The sequence below is a fragment of the Falco biarmicus genome, chromosome 3 (assembly GCF_023638135.1).
Source record: "Falco biarmicus isolate bFalBia1 chromosome 3, bFalBia1.pri, whole genome shotgun sequence".
Classification (NCBI taxonomy): domain Eukaryota; kingdom Metazoa; phylum Chordata; class Aves; order Falconiformes; family Falconidae; genus Falco; species Falco biarmicus.
The window spans coordinates 104561071-104576053 of record NC_079290.1 but is presented as its reverse complement, the minus strand read 5'-3'; the positions used below and the strand labels follow the sequence as shown (position 1 = coordinate 104576053).

General features: G+C 52.0%; 1 protein-coding gene across 2 annotated transcripts in view; it reads right to left on the bottom strand.

The window, feature by feature from the left end:
- Window positions 1-13397, bottom strand: part of PLEKHN1 (pleckstrin homology domain containing N1) — a 28420-nt gene extending 15023 nt beyond the window's left edge. Inside the window, exons 1-6 of one of the 2 annotated variants that reach the window (XM_056333047.1) lie at window positions 12236-13397; window positions 11500-12151; window positions 9747-9846; window positions 3785-3931; window positions 3326-3406; window positions 1783-1870 (exon numbers count right to left, since the gene is read on the bottom strand). In XM_056333047.1, the coding sequence (XP_056189022.1) occupies window positions 1783-1870; window positions 3326-3406; window positions 3785-3931; window positions 9747-9846; window positions 11500-11579 (496 nt within the window). In that variant the 5' untranslated portion in view covers window positions 11580-12151; window positions 12236-13397. Of the gene's footprint in view, window positions 1-1782; window positions 1871-3325; window positions 3407-3784; window positions 3932-9746; window positions 9847-11499 lie in introns of both variants that reach the window. The other variant, XM_056333048.1, reaches the window with a different exon arrangement.
- Between the last annotated feature and the right edge of the window lie 1586 nt (window positions 13398-14983).

Below are 14983 nucleotides of genomic sequence, written 5' to 3'. Positions count from 1 at the left end.
CATGCTCTTTTCTTCTGCCCTGTCCTTCCTCTTTTCTTGCAAATGCTTCCAGAGGAGCACTGGAAGCAAGAAAGCCCTTTCCCGGAGCAGCAGCAGTTTATTCCCACCCAGATCTTTCTGTCTGGAGACACTACAGAGCTGCAACATTTGCGGGTGAGGCAAAGGTAACTCAAGGTGCTCCAGAACTTCATCAGCATCGGAAACTGTGCAAGAGATGGACCACAAAGCCAAGGTGACAGCCAGCCGCCATCCTCTCCACCATGCCAGCACACCAAGGGACAGCTCTGGATGCCGCCAGGCTTCATTCTCATGCACCACCTCCACACTCTCAGTGATCGTGCCAAGCATCGTCTGATGTACTGAACTACCCTAGAAAGCTCAGTTCATGGGGAACTACTGATGCCATGGGATTTTGCAAGAGAATGGATACGTGTCTTTTGTGGCTCAGAGTCATGAGACAAAAGACTTCCACCCTGACACTGTGTGGGGCCATGGACAAAGCTCTTATCCCCTCCGTGCCTTGATTTCTCACCCTCAGGCAGAAAAATAAAACTGCTCTACTGATCTCCTGGAAATCCTAAATATCACTACCTCCCTGGGTTTTTTGTGTCACTGCTTCCTGATATATACAGCACTCTCTGTCAGAAGGGCTTTGGTTTGTTCCATCCCTAAGCAGGACACAAACCCAACAAAGCTTGCAGCAATTTTCCACCCATCTGCACTCCTGCATGTTTTAATACAAGCAGAACAAGTCCACCCACCCCAGTGCAGATGCCCCTGGCAGGTTACGCCTGGGAGTGGTTTTCCTTCATTTTACAGACTCCCAAAAAGGGTTGGAGAGCCCTGCCTAGCACCGTGTAACAAGACCACAACTCAACAGTCTTTAAAATTAATGGATCATTTGTACTGGCTCCTTTTTATCATTTATGTGATTTTTTTTTTGATGGAGTGGCCATTGTATAACTTTAAACAGAGGACACCAGAGTACATAGTGGGCCTAGAACACATACAAGCTTTCTTGGCTCTGTACCATTACTGGGTTTTTTACTTGTTTCCATGTACTTCATGCTTTAACTACTGCTCCTAGGGGCTTGCAACTGCTGTAAGTCAGCAATGACTAAGCCCAAAGAAGCTCCAGCCACGCTCTGGACAGGTTGTTATCCCAGTTAAGACTTTTATAAAGCAAGATCACTCAGAGAAAAGTTTAAAAAGCTTGTGGAAGCAGGAGGGCTGGTGAGGGAAGAGTTGGGTCCTGATGGCACCAGCCTGGCATTACTGGTAGAGGCAACTCACCTCTGGGCACTGTTGCCCACCCTGTGTGCCTGAGCAGTGCCACACATCAGCAGGGACAGCTGTACGCCTGCCTGCTCAGTCACTCCCTGGCCTCGGGGCTTATATGGCAATGAGAGGTGGGAGAAGGAGTTTTATTCCATTCCTTCATTCAGATGCGGTGCACAAAGAGCAAATGACTGGGCAGAGGTGGGAACTGTCACCATGTGTCCTTAGTACTAACCAGCTGGAGCACAGGACCATCCTTCCTCTGCGCTCCCTACCCAGCACCTTCCCTGCCTGCAGCCCTGGGCATCACTTCCACACATTTAGAAGCAGGGAAGCCTTGGAGGGAAAGTTGCAAATGCTGGCAGGAAGAGCTTCAGCTCTCTGCAACCTCTTTCCACTATGTGGTTCTTCTCTGGGACTAGCTCAGAGCAGGACAAAGAGCAGAGACAGTCATGGTTCATATACTCTCTGTTCTCTGTTCAAAGCAAACAAAAAGGCACCAACCTGCAATGCGGAAAGCATGATCCTCCTGCCCAGTGCTCTTCCCATTCTCAATTTCACACACATTCAGCTCTTTTAAAGGCAGCAGTCCCTGCATAAGAACACACCATTATTTTGGGGGCAGCCCACAAGCAGGCTCTGTAATTAATGCCTCCTTGCCATAGGAGACTGGAAGTCCAGCCTTGGCACCGGCAGGCTGCTGTGGCTCACACTGTTAGACTGCAAAGTGTTATTCTGAGGGGAAGCATTTGGGACTTTGATCCAGCATACGGCCCAAAGGAAGCAGGTTCAGCAGCTCCCTGGGCTCCGTGGGGCTAGTACTGCAGCAATCCTCTGCCATGCTGGCAGGAACACTTTCTTTGTATTCCAAGTCTTTCAGTTTTAAGAGAAACCTCAGCAAAACAATGCTGGTTTAACACAAGAAAGCCAAAAGATGGAAATGACCATAAAGCAAAATTAAGCTGTCCTGTTTCTAAACTCCAGTTCTTCAGAGTCTCACTATAATGAGGCTCAGGAACAGATGACAAGTTTGTGCTCCCTGGCTTGGGCTTTCTAAACAACTGTAAAAGATCCTAATGGCTGTAATGTCTAGGGGCCAGTACTGGCACATTAACTCCTTTTTAATTCATCTAGAATTAATAAACTAAGGAGGTGTTTATAAAGTAGATGGGAGATTTTGTAATATTGTTTGCATTCTGACGTGTCTTTTCAGTTGAAGGCTGGCTTGCTGGATGGCTCGAGAGATTGTATTGGTATATTGCATTAGCCTCAACTCACCTAGAAGACAATAAATCATTTCTAAAAGGAACGGATTTTATGAACATCTACAAAACAGCCATGGTCAGTTTTAGTTACTCACTCATGTGGAGGGAGAGCAATTTCAGGGATTTTTGTTTATGTGTTTGTGATTCTTTGGCTGCATGTGCAAAACAGCCTATTGTTAGTAATTCACCAGCATCGTCAGGTTAAAAGACTGACAAACAGTTTGCCAGGATAGCTCCTCAAGCTTGCCCTCAGTTTTTTCTTTCCACCCTCTCCCACATGCCTCTTTCTCTGCCCTGCAGATGAAGAACTCCCCCTTGGTTCAGAAACCAAGGCCAAATCCGCCACTGGCACCAAGGCCAGTGGGAACTGGAGCAATAGGAGCTTTGACCCTTGCCAAGGCCCAGCTCCTGTGCTTGGCACTCTACACAAAGGTAAGTCCAGGTAGCCTAAATGCCTCCCATCCCTGGTCCTGCCTGCCAGACCTGCACAAGCCCCTATTCCACCTCTGTGGGCCCTTTATCTCTGCCCACAGAGAAGGCCAGGGACCCAGGTGAAACTGAGCTTGTTTGGGTACAGCCCTTAGGAGGAAACCCTCTCTTTCCCCAGGAGCTCAGCATCCACAGCAATGGACTGGCTGAGATCACTTAGAGGAGGCCAGTGGAAGCCCCAGCAGTTGAGCGAGCCTCCTGCTCTGTCCCATCCTGTCTGCCCAGTGACCCCAGCTTGGCCATACCGCCCGACTCCCCAGTGCTTGCCCCAGCGTGACTGGGAGATGCCCTACCTGGTAGGTGAGTCCGCTGGAGCCCACAGACTGGAAGTACAGGTAAGACTGGAACAGCTCCAAGAAGCAGTCATTCACCTCCTGCAGAAAAGACACATTTTGGGTTTATCTCTGGATGCCTTCCTCCTCCAAGCTCCCCTCTGCATCTCAGACTGATCTGTGCTCAGAAAAGCCAGCAGTCGCTTATCCAAAGGCCATCACCGCATCTCTGCTGGTGGATCTGCTGCCGCCGCAGTAGCTGAGCACAGAAGCACGGCCCAGGTCCCCAGTGGGATGGGAGCCAGTGGGTGCTCCCGGTACCCATGCATCACGTGGCAACAGAAGTCCCTGGGCCACGCAGCAGCCCAAAGAAGTCTCCATGAGTAACATTTCCTAGAACTACACTTTTTACTTCCCAGTCCTACAGGATCATTCTGTGCCTGGGAAGAGAAATGCCCACAGACAGGTGCCACAGCTTACCTGGCAGTGCTGGAACTTAAACTTGACCTTGGAGTAATAGATCATTTTGCCCATATTCCTGACAACCGTTTTCCTTCGTCCCTTCTTGAACAGGCTGGGGAACCTCTGGTCCAAGTTTTCTTTCTGGTTTTCCTGGTTCTGAATATTCTGTACCAAGGATTCAGGAAAAACAAATCAAAGCTGGTGAGAGGTGGGGGCCTGATGTCTGGAAGAGACTTTCCCAGAACATCTTCCCTGAAGGGCTTGCTCAGAAAGGCAGGCACCCAGGCCAAGATGTTTGTTGTTGGGTCTCCATGCCAGCATGGAGTGAGGGTTCAGTTACTGCTGGGAAGATGTGGGAAAGGGTGTGTGTGTGCTGAAGCACATCCTACATGTAGGGTGTCCCAGCTCCATGGACAACTTCCTGCCATCTGCACCAGATTAACTGGAACAAGGACTGATCAGGGCTAAGCAAACACAGCTTGCCTTCTGCTGGGGTTAGTGGAAAGGTTTTCTTTGCACTAGTTCCACCTGGATTCCTCAGCTCTCCCATCTGCTCAGATTCCTCCATTTCTCCAGGTGGACTCTGTTGTTTCAGGTGCCCAGACAATTTTGAAGCAGAGTCCCACAGCCATAAAAGCATGGTGCCGAGTCCTGAAGCTGCTCTTTGTCAGTGCAAAAAGCTAAGGGAAGTCAGCAAGCACTGCCAGAGAGCAAGGGCTGACATGAGGGAGACAGCACTCAGGACTAGGGGGTTCCCTTATTTCCTGCATTCTGGTTATATGGAAATTCTTCCTTCTGCAGAATGGCACAAACGCACACCCCTGCAGCACTCTGCTGCTCACAGCCCGGAGATGCCAGATACTGTACCAGTCCCAGGCGTGAGCAGCTCTCCCTGCAGTTCCCCAGAGAAAAACATTTTTATCTCTGGGGGTTGGTCGATTTCCTTGGGGAGAAGGGACAGGCTGTATCCCAGTGAGACCACAGACACCACTGATTCCCCCCACATCTACACTCCACTTGCAAATCCGAGTCTTAAATGCCAGCTTTGTTAGACATGTCGCAGACTCTGGGTATTCCTTCCCAAGGAAAAGAGAAAGGTCGGTGGGAGATGCAAGGTTTGCCCTGCTGCTCTGTCAGCTGTGAGCCCACCTTGGCGGACCCCACCCCGAGCACTGGCGGCTGTGTTTCCTGGGGATACTGCCAGCGAAGGCATGGCTGTGCCGGAGCTGGGAGGCCGGGTATAGAGGTGGCATGTGGCTCCCTGTGTCTCATACGCTTCTGTTCAAACAGCATTTCCAGGAATGAGCAGGGAGAGGGCTGCCGGGGCTCAGCAGGGATCAAGTGACAGCCAGGGGCTTCCAGCAGCTAGTGCTTCCCCGCTACCCGACCTGTCTGGCTGGCGTGCGCCCGCTCCTTGCACACCATGCCAAGGAGACAGCTGCCTAAGCCCCGTGATAAATGAAGAGCCAGCAGAGCTACCCAGATCTGTCCTGCTGGGCCCTCTGTGACTCACCCCTCTGGCATGAGATTAACCCCTCTCATAACCGTGCCAGGGACATGGGCAGCACTCAGGCCAGAGCAGAGCTGCTGAACTGGTAACAGGAGCCTCGTACCGTTAGGACCCTTCCACCTGCAAAGCTTGGGGTTCCTGCCAGGGTCCCCCTGAAATTAGGTAATTATTAAATAAGATAGTAATATCTAATTTAGATTACATATTAGGAAGGAATTCTTCCCTGTGAGGGTGGCAAGGTGCTGGCAGAGGCTGCCCAGAGCAGCTGTGGGTGCCCCATCCCTGGCAGGGCTCAAGGCCAGGCTGGACGGGGCTGGGAGCCACCAGGGCTGGGGGAAGTTGTCCCTGCCCATGGCAGGGGGCTTGGACTAGATGGTCTTTAAGGTCCCTTCCAAACCAAACTATTCTGTTATTCTAACTCTCTTTAGGACACAAGTTAACCCCTTCTCTGCTCAAAGTCTTCTTCCAGCTTTTCCAGCCGGCTCCATGCAGTACCCATGAACACATACCCAGGTCCTCCCTAGAGGTGGGAGCCTGCTGGCTGCCAATTAATCGTCTCACTGAGAGGCAATTAAGCATAGGAAAAGATTACATCTGTGCTACAAGCTGCTGTCAGAACAAAGAGCAACTGATCACCTGACAGCTGTGGCAGCAATAACAAAACACTGCTTGGATAAGGGCAGCAACCAGCAACAGGGAGGGGGGAGAGGATAAAGTAATGAAATTACAGTCACAGTGGTAAGAGGCAACACCAGCTACCAGCTGCCTAAGCAATGCTGCTGCCTGGAATAGGGCAGCCAAGTTTCCCAGGAGTAAGGCCCCAGGAAGCAAAAGCAACCTGGGAGCTGGGAATCCAGCAGTAGCTTTGGCAAAGAGCTCAGCCAACCTGTCAGCTTCCACTGGGATCCTCCTGTGGTCAAGAGGGAAAGGGAGAGCTTCCACTGCCACTGTCCATGTGGTACGTCCATGTGGTGAATGGGATACCTCCCTCTCCCAAACAAGCATCTAGCATCCCCAGCTTGCAAGGGTTTGCAGCAAGACTGAGAAGACAGTTGCATTTAGTGGCTAAGCATGGGGGCATCTCCAAGACCATGGACAGGATGGAATCACATCACTGAAATCTCCTTGCTGCCCTTTCAGCTGCCCTGCCCGCCCATGCCACACCAGTCTCTCAAGCCCCAGCAGTCTTTATCACTCATGATCAAGTATTATGGTTTCGCAGGAGGAAATGGGGCTGTTCAGGTCATTTTCTGTTGTTTTGTTTGGGTATTTTTACCAAGCAGGTCTCCCTTGGGTCTTTTTCTAGCAATTTTACGTCCTTCACTGGAGTGCCACTGTTAAAGGCCAAATAAATACAACTTTGCCTATGTGCGAGGGGAACTGCCCTCGCCACTTTCCACAGGTTCCTGCCCACACTGAGGAGCAGCAGCAGGGAGCTGGACATCATTAAATCCAGCAGCAGGGAGCTGGACATCATTAAATCCAGCAGCTAGCACAAGCCCTTGGCAAAAGCAAGCGCAGCCTGTTTGTGCTGCAGCAGGGGCAGCAGTGACGCCCACCTTCTACCCGCCGCTTTTCTCCAACACTGTCCAGGATAGGCACAACCACAATCCCCATTTTTCCTGCTGAGGAGCTGAAGCTCGGGGCCGGGCTGTGACTTGGCCTGCCCGTGAGCCAGGGTGGCAGCCTGGTTCCCAGGCAGCATGCAGCAGTGGCATGGCCGAGTGGGCTGGCGGGTGGCATGGGCAGGCAAAGTGGCCACAGCTGCCACCTCCAGTTCTGGGGTTTCCTCTGTGAGGCCACTTACACTGGATGGCATGGAGGTGGCATCAGACACCATCCTGCCCTGGCCACAGAAGGAGCCCGGGGGACAGGGCACGAGCTCATCTGTTTTGTCCATCTGCAGGTTCTATGGTTTCTTTGTCCCCCACCTGGAGAAGCAGGCTGCCTTGCGCTGGCTCAGGCTTTCTCACTAAGAACAAAAACGCTTTGTAAGATTGACGGTGCTTCCCATAAACTCCTGATCACCTGCTTAGGTACAACAGTAATTTCCCAGGATGTGGAGGACTTGCCTAAACCCAGGCTCTGGAGAAAACAGCTCCTGCTGAATCTCAGCTGTCTCTGGGCTTAGATCCACAAGTGCATCCCTGCCCTCCCTAAGACAGGTTTATAGCCACCAGCACAGCCTGCACCTGGCCATCCCTCAAAAAGCGGGACTGGGAACCCCATGATGTCCTGTGAGGGCTGGGGAGCAGAGCTGTCACAGCCTCCTCCGCAAGCATCACTTACCTCCCTGGCCCATGCACTCCCTGAAACTGCGGGGATGCCTCTGCGTGCAGCCAAAATTAAAGTGAACTAGCATTTACCATCCCTCTGAAATCCTCCCCAGCCAGCTGTTTGCTCCCCTGGCTGGGCTGGGCTGGTGGCAAGCACTCTCCTGCCCCAGCCCCATGCTGATTAGCACTGTTTCTGTTAGCTCAGCTATCTTGTGCTGGGTTTGAGGCAGCACAGATCATTGGAAACCTGGTTTCTCTCAGGGTTTGGCAAAGCAGTGGTTCTCTGGCAGTGCAAGTGCCCTGAGACTTTCTTTCCCTCTCTCCTTCTGTCTTGGATGCCTCATCCTACAGGTAGAGCAAGTTAATAATTAACCTTGCCCCAGCCCCTGCAGACCCCAGTGACTCCCAGCTGAATCACTAACCCTGGCAGCAGGAAGAGCTCAGCCTTGCAAGGCTGGTGCCCTGGGGCTCCAAAAGCTGCTGTTTAATGATAAAAGCAGCAAATGAGAAGCACCACTCTCCAGCACATCCTTCCCCCTCACTTTTGCTTAGGCTTCCCAGAAAGGCACAACTGGCAAGTGTGGGAAACAGGGCAGAAGGGTGGTGGGAGAAAAGGTGCTGGCTTTGTGTGCCGGCTGCCCATGGCAGGGTCCAGAGGGGGCCTGGTTTCCAGCAATGTCACTTGCCCCAGTCCCAAACTGCCTGCCACAGCCAGAGATTTGGTGACACCATCTCCTCTGAAACTCCATCAGAAGAGTCCTGTGCTGGCAGCTGCTCTCTAACCTGGCCCTCTCAGAAGTGTTTCTCTTGAAAAGACAGGAGTGGGAAAGGGACTAAGCCAAGGCTTTCTCCGGGCCACACAAGAAGCTTGTGGCTGAGCAGAGAGTTTGGATCCCATCTGCCCCAGGTGAGGGTAACATCTAAACAAGTGCTCCACCCTTCCCTGAAGGGATCCCACACTCTCTTGCGCTCCTGAACAAATAATCAAATAATCTTGGTGACCTTCGCTCTGTCAGCTTGCAGGATTCATTTTCCAGGATCCACTAACATGACAGCTCCCCCTGCTAGAGTCCAGGATCTGACTGGGACCTGGTGCTGCCCAACCTTCTGGATGCCAGCTGAGTCCCACAGGGAACCATGCCCGCTACTCTCATTCACAAATAACAGGCAGGACTGTGAAACAGTCCCCGCTCTGCTGCGCTTCCCACCTGTACAGTTCAGGACATGTTCCCCAAGAAAGAGGATGGCACTCACCCATGGCCCCCTCACAAGCCAGCAGTAGGGTCCCAGTCCTGCTCCCTTCTCAGGCTCACACGAGGAAAGGGCCAGCCTGCTTGTGGGGAGCAGACGTTTGAATCTCTGCAGCAACCCAAATTACGTGAGCAGGGCTGCTCAGAACTGGGTCCTCCAGTACACCAAGCACACCTAGTCAGGAGCTTGAAACCCAAGAGATAATGTCCTGCTGCTGACCTCTGTCAAGCTGTGAGTCCCTGCCTCAGTTTCCCCTTCCTCCACATCCACACAGCCTATCTGCCATGCAGTGGGGGAGATGCACACACAGTACAGACCAACAGGTCCCAAAGCCTGCTCCACAGCCTTGGCCCACCCAAAGGGACCGAGCAAACATAGCGGAGTTCATCGTTTCATCTCTCCTTTCCCTGAGCAGTGCTGGGAAACAGGCCATATGGCCACAAGGCTGGTACGTGCCTGGGATGGACCTGCACTTCCTGATTACCTTCCCAGGGCTTATTGCTAATACGCTGCCGGCTCCGTCTCATTCCAGCGTGGGAATGAATCATCCTACTTTTGAATGCTCACTCTAATTTTCCCTTCCTTCACAGGCTACCCAGAAACAAAAGAACCAAGAGCAAAGGGGTGTGTGATATTCCCACCGTGCTGCCGACTTCGCTCTCAGCGCAAGCCTCCCACCCTGTCACACATTGTGGCTGATGGCAGGTCCCCCCAACACCTGCATGGGGACACTGAAGCAGCCAGCTCTGCTGCTGTGAAGGGCACAGGGCTCACCCCTTCCTGGGCTGCAGAGATGACCTCCATCTCTTTGAGACAGACCTGTTGCTGCCCCCAGATCCAGATCCAGACCCATCATCCCTCTTATGCACAGCGCTGTCCTTGAGGTTGATGGGAATAATCTCTGGGAGCAGTGGGGAAGGGGTTTGGATGTGTTTGTACTTGCCTTTCCTGGGATATACTGCAGGATTTTGTCTGTGGTCATCTCTCTCTCCCGTCCTCCTTCTAAACCAAAAAAGCTGGGCATTTTTTTCTTGCCATTTTGCCTACAGAGGGGAGAAAAAAACCAAAGCACACATGCAAACACAGATCTAGGCTGATGCATAGTGATTTCTGCTCAGAAATAAGGAAGCCAGAAAGCGAAGCAAGCAATTTGTCACAGGCTTTCCAACCATTCCCAGCCCAGCAAAAGGCTGATGAACAGCCTGGGAGAATTGTAATGGGGTTTGTGCTGCACTTGGTGTTTCTTTGCTTTTTTACATGTCCTTGCATAACAAAACGATCAGCTAGGCTCATCTGTGTCTCCAAATCGGCAGAAGGACCAGATGTTCCATTGCAAAATGCAAAGACCGAATCCAGTCCTGACAACTATTCCAAAGCCCCTAGACTGGAGATGCATACATATACATACACCAACATACACTCACAAAAAGGTTTTGTTTCTATCTTTGTGGTTTTCATTTCTCTTTCCTTCCACTCCCAGCAAGGCCCCCCGCTTCTCCTTGCATGCACACCACTAACAAGCAGTTACCGATGCCATTTAAGAAGCACTGGGACTGCTTTGTTGGGACTTCTCAGCAGTTGCGCTCTCTTTCAACCAGATTGCAGTGTTTAGTTGAGCAGAAACTAGGCTTATCTGTAAGGAGAGCTGTGAGTGTGGGAAGCCGGGGGTCAGTGGGGACAGGAGGTGCTCTGGGGCTTGGTTGCTCCACTACAGCTACCTGATTTCAGCCCTCCAGGGTCAAAATTCCCCAGCTGATCCCCTCTCTTTTACCCCACAGTACCTCCACAGACTCCTACAGGTTTGCTCCCAATTTACAGCAGTACAGGAGACCCTTTCTTGATTAGAAAGCCTAGCAGAGTTCATGGGATTTGTCTCAAAGCCCAGCCCATATGCTGAGCCCGTTGTAGATGGGGCAGGCAGGTTCATGAGGAATCACCCTGGTTCTGGCAGAGCTCCCTTCCAGCCCGGAGCACTCAGGATGGGGAAGGGCTCTGCTTCACCTGTGCTTCGGCACCAGCAGCAGTGTTGTGACTGCGTGAATGGGAGCGTGGGCAGTGGGAAAGGCAGTGCGCAGGGAAGTGTGTGCTGCGCTCGCTGGTGGGCTCTATTTTGGAACAGCCATCCACCACTGTGGTACCCGAACGCTGCCCTGGCCAGCCCAGCTCCAAAATCCCCAGAGGATTTCACGGACATTTTCTGTTCTGTCTCCATTCAGGGCTGCAAACGCAGGTCAAATCGTACGGGCAGGGTGGCAGGGTTTGGGGCTTTCTAAAGTAAGAAGCATGTGAATGTGGGTTTTTCACAGCACTGCAACTCTGGCATCGTGAATAAACTCCCAAGTGAATACAAGGAGCGTCAGGCATTCTGCACCTTGCCCTGCCTGTTGCATAGAGGGGAGTTTTAATTTGCAAAACGAAATTAAATAAATCGCGTTTCTCCTGGGGGCAGCGCCGCTGAGCTAGGCTGCCGGCAGAGCCCTAGAATTCCCTCCCGGGCCCTTGTGGCGAGCTGGTGGCGTTTGGCGCTGCCCAGCACCCTGCGAAACCCCGCAAAAGCCCCGTTCCGCTGAGCCCGTGCGTGGCTGGCGGCCCGCGGCGCGGGGGCAGCCGCCCGGCCGGGGCTGCGCGGGGGGTAGCGGCGGCGGGGGGGGGGCAGCACGCCGGCGGCGGCCCCAGGCAGAAGCGAGGGTACTCACTCTTTCTTCAGCGAGGGCTTCCTTCTGAACGAGCCCCGGAGCCTCGCCGGCGCCTCGGGGACACAGGTGATGTTCCCCATGCCGGCAGCGAGCGCAGCTGCCCCGGCGCGGCGCCGTGCGGTGCGGGTGTCCCGCGGGCGCTCCCCTTCCGCCGGGTGTCTCGGGCGGGTGTGGGTGGGCCCCGCTCCCGGCCGGGCGGCCCCGCTCCTGCCCCGGCCCCCGCCCCCGCCCCGCTCGGGGCTGGCGGCTGGGAGGGGCGAGCCAGGTGAGCGGCAGCGGCCGCGGCCCCCGGGGGAGGGCAGGCAGGGCAGGCAGGGCAGGCAGCAGCCTGTGCCCGGGGGCGCGCTGGCATCCCCGTGGGGTCCGCGTCGCCTGGCAGGAGGGGTCCCGCGACCCCCGGAGGAGGGCAGGCAGGGCAGGCGAAGCAGGGCGGGCAGGCAGAGCGGGGGCAGCAACTTCTGCCCGGGAGCGCGGTGGCATCCCCGCGGCGGGCTGGGCTGCCTGGCAGGAGGGGTCCTGGCCCCCTCCCCAGAGCCTCCCCCTTTACCTGCTCCCCTCTCCCCTCCCTAGAAGCGTTTTGAATTTGGGGATCTCTCGATTAACAAAAGGGTGCCCTCAAGGTGGGCGAATCCGGTCTTCGACCTCATTTTCCCTGTGAAGAGGAATTAACCACAGAATTAAAACCCCAGCAGTGCTTAGATGCAGCAAGCGAGCACAGCACGTTAACGTTGCTTACCAGCAAACAGGACGAAGCTGAGGCCCCTAATAAGTGCATCTGGAGCGTTTTTCCAAAAGGAAATCGATCACTGTTCAGCTCAGCCAGAAGAATAAAGGATGCAGAAAGATAGTATCGGTGATTATTTAAGCATTCTCCGAGGTGTTTAACAGGCTGCACTCAAAACAGTTGTTTTAGTTAAAAAGAACCAACCTGGATTGAAGGTGAAATGAAATGCACGGTATAAAAATGTAACAAATAAAGCTAGTATAAATAGAAATGTAGGAATTATGGAAAATTGAGAAAGGAAGCAAAGACCAAAAGGAGATGTGTATGACCAGTAAAACTAAAGGGACATCTATAGAAGAAGTGCTTTAAAAGGAGGCAAACCAGAGATTCCTGCCCATAGTAGGAGTCCCTTACTGCATGGAAATAGTAACAGTGAGTGGTTAATGTAAAAAGTAAATACAAAAGGTAGATGCAGAATAAATATTTCAGTTCTGTGGACTGAAAAAAACAAGCAGTACAGTCATAGGAAATAACAAAACCCTTTTCAGTCCACAGAACTGCTGGTGGCTGTTAAAAAGTAAACACAAAACTTAGATGCTGTGGATTGGAAGGTCTAGAGAATTAATATTAAATAGTTTTAGGAGACCTGAACAACAAAGGTCTTGGATTACTGCTGTTCATTTCCAGTAAGTCTTGCAGGACCATGGAATTTGTGGAGAAACTGCAAATATTAATGGGAACACCAGTATTTCAATGGGTAAAGAAGATTGTCCCGGTCATTGTGGGTTTGTCAGTTGACACTGGTTCCTAGGAAAATGATGTAACAGCTGTTAGGGGGTTCGATTAACTTTAAGAATTAAAGGAGAAGAATATAATTAATACAAATCAGCTTGGGGTTATGGACATCAGATTTTGTCAAACTAATTTAATTGCTACCACATTTGAAAAAAACCACAGATTTAGATAATATAAACAGAAATGCTGATCTAAGAAATTACATGTGATGTGACACATCTATGCAACTTTCCAGTAAAATTCTGAAACACTACAAAGACTTAAGATCCACAAACCTATTGTGGGCTGGCCAGCCAGGGAGAGTCAATAGCAACTGGGAGCAGGGACTGTTCTCTGGGAAGAGGCATTTCTGCTGGTTGCTCCAGGGACCAGGTTTTGACTCCAGACTGCTTCATCTTGCTATGGCAGTAGAGAGGCTACAAGGATGCAGTGAGGTGGGTAGCGCCTGCAATGGGAACAGACCTGCAACAACCAGCTGGCAAAGAGATAACAAGAAGAGTTGCAGAGAAAGTGGCGCTAGACAAGTTGAACCTAGGAACAAGGAGGCATTTTTAACAGGAAAGGTTATTTCTTACTGGAACCACCTCCAGAGGACTGCAATGGCTTCTTCAACAAGGGATTTTAAAAACACTTGTTATCCTAGAAAATCTGTTTGAATCAAACTGGGATTTGCTATGTGAGGTCTTATGGGCGTACTGGATGTGTTAGACTCTATTTGCATCTGCCTTGTCTTGGAAGTGAAGTTACCCTGCAGTTAACAAAATCAACATATCCCCAAAGAGGCAACTGTACAGTCAGGCAACGTTTGTCCAGAGAGAGCCACTGATAACAGACATGCCATAAAATTTCTCAAAGGCCTCCACTTCTTTGACCTTTAAAAACAGCCTCTTTATCCCCCTCCCCTTTCTGTCATATAATCCACGAATGGTTCATGGCCAAGCAAAGCAACAGGACACCCCTCCAGAGGGCCCCTATCAGAAACTCTGTAATTTTTATGGCAGGGTGCTTCTGCAAGCTCTGTTCTCTTTGCACAGCTGCGAAACAACTATCCAACAGCAAAGCCACGTCCCAGCACCTCCTGGCAGAGACCAAAAATTACAGCAACAACTGTGTTTTATTCAGGAAAAGTATGATTCCTCTTAAGATCCATGGCTAACACGGTCAACATTGTGATCAGAAATGTGCCATTTCTCCAATATGTTTGTTCTAAATAAAGCTCAAAACAGTGATAAAGCTGTCCCTCTCCTTCTGTTCTTGCAGGTCTTGCAAATATGCATCATCTTGCTCACGGGGACACCAGTGACATCAGCACAGCTGGCAGGGCCAGCTGTGACTGGTGGCTGAGGACAGTTGGCTCTCTTTGCATGCTGGGCACACAGGCTTGCTTGCAGGGCAAACCGCTCTCCCGGACTCCCATTGCTTTGCTTCCAGGAGGGCCTGAACTAGGTGGGGAAGCAGTTAGGCTCCAGACGTTGGAAAGATTTTTACAGCACAGTAGTTATTTATAGAAGCCGAAACAGAAGCAAGAGCCTAGAAAGCAGCAAGAAAGAGGACATGGCAGGGCTATAGCCAAGTCTGGCATGCCTGCTGTATTAGCATCGTGGTTTAACTGCAGGGCTTGCAGTACACATGCATGGGAAAGTGCCCTTTCAAGTCCCATGGGATGTTGCCATGCAGCTTCTCAATGCTCTTTTGACCCCGTACACTCCCACCACCGTGAAATCGGCTTAGTATTTCCCCCACAGGCAGCAGTGACTGGCAGCAGCTAGGGAAGGCAGATCTGATCTGCTGCAGAGCCTCCCCGCTGCTGAACAGGGCCAAGCAGCTACGCCTGCCCCCAGGCAGCACCTGCCCCCAGGCAAGATGCACGTGGCAACTGGAGGTAAAGGAGGGTGCTTCTCATCTGGTTTTCATTTCCACTGCAGGGGAAGGCTGTCAATAGCCCTGGGAGTCCTAGGGAGACCA